Raw genomic sequence first — 7,820 nt, 5'->3', positions numbered from 1 at the left:
CGTGGGTGCTTCTGCTCCTGCGCACCCGCGGAGTTGACGCCGGCGAGTGTGAACACGCTGAATTAGCTGATCTACAAGCCATGTGAGCTTCACAGGTCGGAGCTCCCACTATCAGCTCAATAAGTCACATTTTGCTGTGGTTTATTTCCGGGTTTTCATATGTCTAACCCCCTGATCGACGTTAGACCCTCACGTCATGAGCTCGTAGCTCTGTAGTGGCCAAGAAAGAACGCTCCATTATTACATTGACAACTGTCAATGAAGGGAAAATGCTTGCCATATTGTCCCTCTTTACGCCATTTCGTCCTATCATTCACGGCATTTATTGTTCATGCCGGCACCGTTTGTTCACTTGACCTTCCATCACCTAGTCAACTTGAGCTAGCCCTTTTTCACCAGCGCCCCTCACTTCTCACGGGTGTGATTATCACATTGCGTTTGCTCAGGAATCAGCTCAAGTGCATGGAGCAGCTTCCCGCTGTCTCCCTAAATCGCTCATTTAGGACTCGTCACGTTTTATTTGCCATCCACACGTCCGTCACACCCCAGCTTCAGTTAATGCTACACAGGCAGTCATCTCATGGTCACGACATGACTAAACCGCAGCATGCATCACCCCACTCACCCTCTCCGACCGCTTTCCGCTTTCAACACGACAGTCACGCTAACTCGATGCAGATATAGTGCAGAAACTACAAATGGCTTGTCTTCAGGGTGGTCGTGTTCCATCTGGTATTCCTCTCCTTTCACAGCAAATCTCAAATCTGCTGCCGCGTTTGCACATTGTCGTACCTCGCCCAGCAGATATGGGAGTTTTCACCACGGGGCACGTTCTCAATCTCCACGCGGTTGTAATCCGTGGGAAGTACGTGTCTCTGATGTCTCGGTACAATGGACAGATGGTTAGGAAGCGTAGCTCACTTTCCACTTCATTTGCGCGCAGTGGGCGCATAGTCTGTCTTCTCTCAGGATACAGGTCCGCCTATGACGACCTTCTCGATGGCGAGACCGTGCTCACCGAGTCCGTACCTAATTAAGATTTTCTTCGTTACTCATCCGTCAACTGCTTGTTTCTCCTGCTCCAGCGTCAATTAAGTCTTAAGATTCTACTCGCACTCCAACTGCCACGTCGGTCCGACCACACTAACTCTATGCTTGTGCTCCTCCTGTCCAGCTACCTGCTCGGCGATCATCAGGGAAACGAGCACCGTTCACGCATGCCGGGAAGGCCAGGTTCTCGGCTAGGCCTCTTTGTCCACCGGTTCTCTCAACACGGACCCCCACTGAGCTGAACTCCTCGTCAGCCATCCACCGCAATCTAAGCTCCTTCACCATGTCTCCTCCTCATCATGCGTCAGTCACCTGTTCTGTCCATTCACTCAATCCCAGCTGTAATCAATCTGTCTGCACTAAATCTCGCCTTCACCCTCCGTTTTGTGTAATCTCGTTAACAGTTGAAGTATTGTTCTTTCTGCTTTGGCAATGTAAACGTATGTTTTCTCATGCCAATAAAGCCCTTTGAATTTAATTGAATTGTGTGTATGAAAGCTCATTCAAACATCATCTGACGTCTGACAGCGTAGTGTGTACATAGTATAGAAAACAAGTTACTTTAATGAGTTACGAGAATAGATAAGACTGCATTTGATTCCCAGCAGCAGCCACTAAAATATCTTAACACAACACTTGCTTTGTCTTTGCTCATACATGATAACAGATGATAGCTGTTGAAAGCCATGTTGTGAAACATGTAGTGCCATGTGCAGGTGAGGTAGTGTGCAACACTGTCAGCTTTATGGGTTAAACTTAAAAGAGAATGCACACACAGGTTTATGAATGTTTGCTTAAATGCCAGTTTAGTTTCCCTATGGCTGTTTAAACAATCAAATTCTCATCCCAATGAATGATGCAGCTCTCACACTTCACTATATCCAAGTCCCAGTTTACTGAGACCATGCAGTTGTGAGTTTGTTATTGGAATGAGGCATGGAATGCCTTCATGTGTGATGGTTCTCTGTCAATTTATTTAAATGTTCTGCGGTCCGCCTGGTGTTTGTCAATAGAACATTGTTTTGTCTGTCCCGTTGTAGTACATCGAGTGAGTGGCGAGGATGAGATGGAAGCTGTGTTGCAGGGTGGAGCGGATAGCCTTGGTGCTGCTTGGAGCGTTGTGCTTGATCCTAATTCTCAAGAAAGATGACAGCGCCCAACCTCCCAACGATGTGGGAACAGGAGGAAGACGGCAGCCGAGGAAGACGGCAGCCGAGAACATATCGGCAGGCGAGAACACGACAGCCGCCAGCGACGGAACGTCCTCGTCTCAACCTTCCTGGCCAACCTGCCAGAGGGAAACGTCCATGGCCAGAGATGTACCGGGCTTCTCCACTTTTCCCGCGCACATCCAAGACTTCCTGTACTACCGCCACTGCCGTCACTTCCCACTGCTGCTGGACGTCCCTGATAAATGTGGAGGTCCGGAACGATCCGGGGACGTCTTCCTCCTGCTGGTCATTAAGAGCTCCCCTGAGAACTACGAGCGACGAGAGGTGCTGCGTAAGACCTGGGGAGAGGAGAGGATAGAGAGGGGCCAGCAGATCCGTAGGCTGTTCCTCGTGGGAACATCAGGCAGTGGGTTCGAGCGGCAGAGGCTGAATAGGATGCTACAACTGGAACAACGCGAGCACGGAGACATCTTGCAGTGGGAGTTCAACGAATCTCTCTTCAACCTCACTCTGAAGCAGGTCCTCTTCCTGGAGTGGATGGACAGGAACTGTCCACACGCCCACTTCCTCCTCAACGGGGACGACGACGTCTTCGCCAACACGGACAACATGGTGGAGTACCTCCTGAGCACCGTGAATGACAAGGAGGGAAACAGCACACACCTCTTTGTTGGATACCTGATCACGGGTGCAGGCCCTATCCGGAAACCAGCGAGTAAATACTATGTCCCTGTTCAGCTGCAGCAGTCAAACTTGTACCCTCCGTACTGTGGCGGCGGGGGGTTCCTCCTGTCAGGATATACAGCCTCAGTCATATATAAGATGTCCAAAAACATGCCTCTTCACCCCATCGATGACGTGTACATGGGGATGTGTTTGGCCCAAGCAGGGCTCAAGCCTGCTAACCATTTGGGCATTAACACTTGGGGGTTTCACTTTCCCTCAAAGATTGTGGATCCATTTCACCCCTGCTTTTACAGGGACATTCTGCTGGCACACAGATTCCTGCCCCCTCAGATATATGTCATGTGGCACGAAACACGTGACCCTCACCTAAAATGTGGGTCCTCTGATTTCGCAGATTATGAAATGTATTGAATGCTGTAGTGAATGGTGTGTGTGTGCGTGTGCGTGTGTGTGTAATTGTGTTCAATAGAAAAACGGGTGAAGTAGTATACTTTAAGCTCACAGAGCTATCAATATCAACGACTTTGTAGAAAAGAAACATATTATGATAGCCCCTAGGGAGCAATTTGTAATAATGTTGTGCTACGATAGTTTACATATCATGTTTTCTAAAAATTATATATATATATATACTAAAGTTTTAAGATGACTTTTAAAGGTGCTGGCGTGCTGCTCTGCTGTATTATATGTGCTGCTTTTCAGCTCTGATGTTGGGTTATTAACTTATTATACATTTTTCTGTGGTCCTTCGAATATACCGGTTTGATTTTGTAACAGACATGCAACATGACATGAAATCTTACAGTTTTCATCTAAATGGATATTTAGATCAATCACTACCTTTAACACTGTGTTCAATAATTTCTCAGCTCAGTTGACTTCATTTAAGACAATTCCTATACTATATCGTTGTGAGCATTAAAATGAGCTTATTACATGGCTTGGTTGAATGCTTGATTCTGATTGGTCAACCGCTGATTTCAGCGGTGAGTTATATCTTGATAATGACCGCTCCGCTCTATAACAGACCGCTGCCTATAAATCAAACCCTCTGCGCACCAGCTGCACCCCCCGCTTGATTCACTGCTGTTTCCAACATGACAGCCACATGTAAACACACACATACTAGTGACACACAATGTAATTTACAGCTAAACATTGCTCTCAATAATGTTTTTGAAAACATTTGAGCGAGAAATAAAAATAAATTAAACTCCCTGTTGGTGAATTATCTCCCGACAATGAACACCTAGCCAGATATTATCCCTTACTTATATGTCTGTGCAAAGGGCTTGTTGCGGGATCCCTTGGGTGGATCTCGGTGGAAAGACATTCAGCTCGGGACAAGGCGAATTTCCATCACCACCTTAGATCTGCTAAAGATCGTGTCCAGAACTGAAGGCACAAAGTGATATGCACAAGCATGTACACATACAGTATGCTAACGTCTCGTCGACCCACATTAATGAAGTCCATCCACTTAGTTCTAATGTCCTCGTCCTCTTAGTTGGGATAATATGGAGACTATAGAGACGTGTAGAGTACATTGGTCCTCACAGCTGTAGCAATCCGCCAAAACAATAATAATAATAAAAAATTATTCCCCATACACATACGGTGACTGGCGGTTTCGTTCCCAGTTGCGTGCCGCTGGTTGGCCACAACAGAGAAGCCCAGCCCATATCAGCTAGGGAGCTGTCACTTTGAACAGAGGCGCGGCGTGTGAAGGCTGTGTGTGCAGACTGTGAGGTGAAGACGGAGGTTTGCCCTTTAATACCCCTTTAGAAGCAGTAGTAGGCTACTAGTAACGCGAGTTAAAGTCCGCGGTTCATGCCCGTTCCTAGCCCAAACATTTAGATTCTCGTAGAGGTTTTTTTTTCGATTCTGACGAATCTCTCTACGAGAGTCTAAAAGATAACCCCGCAAAGGAACGTTTGTGCCTCAAAAGTCAAAATCACTCTTACCTTGTACAAATGCAAAATCTAAGCTGCTTTAAATGTTGCCCCACTTGTTTGTGAGGTGTTCGCAATCAGATTAAACACAGCACATGCTTATTTTTCAATAAAAAAGGTATTTTAATCAACTGTCTCGGAATCTGGCGGCCATCTTGCTTTTCTCTCCATTGTAAGTGCGCAAGAGAACCCTGGCCGCTAGGGGCGCGGGCAATATTCTGTTGCGCCGTTTACCGCATTTACAATGGAGGATTCAGAAACAGTGGATAAATATACCTTTTTTATTGAAAAATAAGCATGTGCGGTGTTTAATCTGATTGCGAACACCTCACAAACAAGTGGGGCAACATTTAAAGCAGCTTAGATTTTGCATTTGTACAAGGTAAGAGTGATTTTGAGGCACAAACGTTCCTTCTTCGACGTTAGGGGTGGGGTTATCTTTTAGAGAGATTCGTCAGAATCGAAAAAAACCTCTACGAGAATTTAAATGTTTGGGCTAGCCCGTTCCATTGCTGGAAACACCGGAGGGTCGCCTGACAGTAATCCAGTGTCGAGCCCAGGTGGTCCTAGGGAACGTTCCACAAACAGGCCTCTCGTCTAAACAGCATCGCTGCAACTCAACATTGTCTTTCAAAGAGGAAGCATCCGAGCCAGCGTGTCTTGAGAGGAACTGTAGGAACTACTGAGGGTTGCAACTCGCTGTTGGTGAGCTACAAGGAGCTAGCAGCGGGGCTAACACCACCCTACACTACACACAAACACACGCACGCGCCAGGACGTTGCCTTGTTTATTTTATTTTCTTTTGTTTGGTCTAAACGAAATCCCGAAGTGGAGTTTATTTCTTTTGGTTCTACAACAGTGGTGCACGGCACCTGGGTTATTTTGGTTATTATGAAAACCTGAAATGGACTAAACTGAACTGTGCTATAAGTATGAACTGAACTGAACTGCTTATTTCTAATACAAACCTTGGAACTGACCTTTCGTGTGTCTTTTGACATTCTTGACTGTGATTGACTGTTTTGAGGTTAAATAAGGGTATTGAAATGTACAGATTTATTATATATATCCCTGAGTTAACTAGGTAGGTTGCTGTATTTTATACAGGGACATTTGTAGGGTTTCTCCCTGTGACCAAAGCTTTATTTGGGAAACCGCTACACAGCCTAAAACACAGCAGACCTTGCGAGTGCGACTAAAAAGTGTGACTAAAAACATAAATGGTGGTCAATGTAAACAGTAGGTTTACATGGGGGGGGGGGGGGGGGGGGGGGTGGATACCATGCATACCAAAGAGTTAAAGGGTGGGGAAGAGTTAAAGGAGGAAGGATTATTAAAAGTGGTTCCCATTGCTGACTTAACCACGGGCACCTCAAACCTGTTAAGTAACAGTTTGAGGTCTGAGGAACAGTCATGCCTGCCTGTCAGACACTTACCGGTAAGCTGAAATGGCACAAAGCCAGTGATGTGTTGTATCTGCACAAATCCTCAAACCCACATCACATGAACGCTACAACCCTTCATCCCTATTCTGAGCATGTGTGGTATATTTTATACCATACAGGAGAGGTCAGCTTTGGTAATTTATGTTTAATTATTCTGCCGTTTTAAAGATACAGCCTTTTTTAAACCATTGCAATTTCTAAAACCCAGGTGCTGCAAATAATGATTTTATAGAAGAGAGGATTAGTTTTAAATCACATTTGTTCCATGAATTAATTGACAATGTTCATTTCAGCCGTAAAAGTAAACTATAAGAATCATATACAGTAGTTTTGACCTTCATTCATACCAGTATGGTATGCATTATGCAAATCAACATGCATTTACTTGAAACTTGCCAAGTCATTTTTGGATCGAATCCCTTTGTCATTATTCAAATTAACATTTTCAATTTTAGACACCAAGAGACACCAATGATTAATAATTGTAACTACGAGAGTCTCTAAGAGAAGCTCAACCGACCTTTTTGTATATAGAGTACATTGTACTGTATATCACAAGACAGTAATAAACCTTTGAGGTGAGTGGTGAACGAAACCAAAGTGGATACGGAGCAGCAGCGTGTCTGTAAAGTAGAATATGTCCCGATAATCCAGAATTTATAAGACGGTTGCTTCAACAATTGTGGTGGAATTCATGGCCAATCAGTGATAGGAAATAGGGGCTCAGAGACACTACTTAAAAGGTGATTTGATACATGAAGGGACAAGGGAGAAGTACAAGGGAGAGGCTGTCTGGTAATCAGAAGGTCACTGCTTTTCGTTTTTGTGTTTTTATTCATTTTTTTGTTTTGTTTTACGGTTCAAGAGTTATAAGCCAAAACGTAAAGTTGGCTGTTATAGCTCCACCATGAGGCCAACCAATGTAATTATATGATAATTAATTTTCGTAATTATTAAGAACCTCCCTGCCAAGTCTTGTAACTATAGCTGTTATGGTGTCAGAGAAAAGAATACTTGAGTTGGACTTTTAGATCTTCCCATGTTAAGTGAATGGGGAAAATGTATTCACTAATTAATTAATATCAATTAAACTATACAACATTTCTCTTAGCAATGAGCAAGCACAATTGTAACACCAAGTGTTACAATTACAATAGTCTGGTTGCCCTTTACTAAATCTAGCTTTGTTATGCATTGTTACATATACAAATAATAAAGTAGTGAAAGAATATAGCCAGCTGATCAGTCAGTCTATCATATGTTTCTAAAGTAAAGGGCCCCAGCACGAAAAGCTACTGTACGGCCTGTTTTGAAACCGAATATACAAAAGATATTTCAACATTCTATATTTCTTTCAATTAAAGGAGGAAACTGATGTCAAAAAGATACAAAAAGAGAGAACTATGACTCATTTCGACTTCATGTTGACATATCCGTGATGCAGTAGAAATGAGTAGATCATATCATGGAGACACTACTTTTCTTTCGACACTTTTCTTTCGACCTCGCTCGT

The 7,820-nt window shown here is 44.1% G+C and overlaps 1 protein-coding gene across 1 annotated transcript; it reads left to right on the top strand.

The window, feature by feature from the left end:
• Positions 1–2,111: 2,111 nt before the first annotated feature.
• LOC310860841 (N-acetyllactosaminide beta-1,3-N-acetylglucosaminyltransferase 3-like) lies at positions 2,112–3,320 on the top strand (the record flags this gene model as incomplete). Its single annotated transcript, XM_083768031.1, has 1 exon — positions 2,112–3,320. One exon carries the CDS (start codon positions 2,112–2,114, stop codon positions 3,318–3,320), a length of 1,209 nt encoding a protein of 402 aa, XP_083624157.1.
• Positions 3,321–7,820: the final 4,500 nt, after the last annotated feature.

The sequence above is a fragment of the Protomyctophum parallelum genome, assembly GCF_964188405.1.
Source record: "Protomyctophum parallelum genome assembly, chromosome: 6".
NCBI lineage: Eukaryota > Metazoa > Chordata > Actinopteri > Myctophiformes > Myctophidae > Protomyctophum > Protomyctophum parallelum.
The sequence above is the reverse complement of the archived record's forward strand: the minus strand, read 5'-3'. Positions and strand labels throughout refer to the sequence as shown.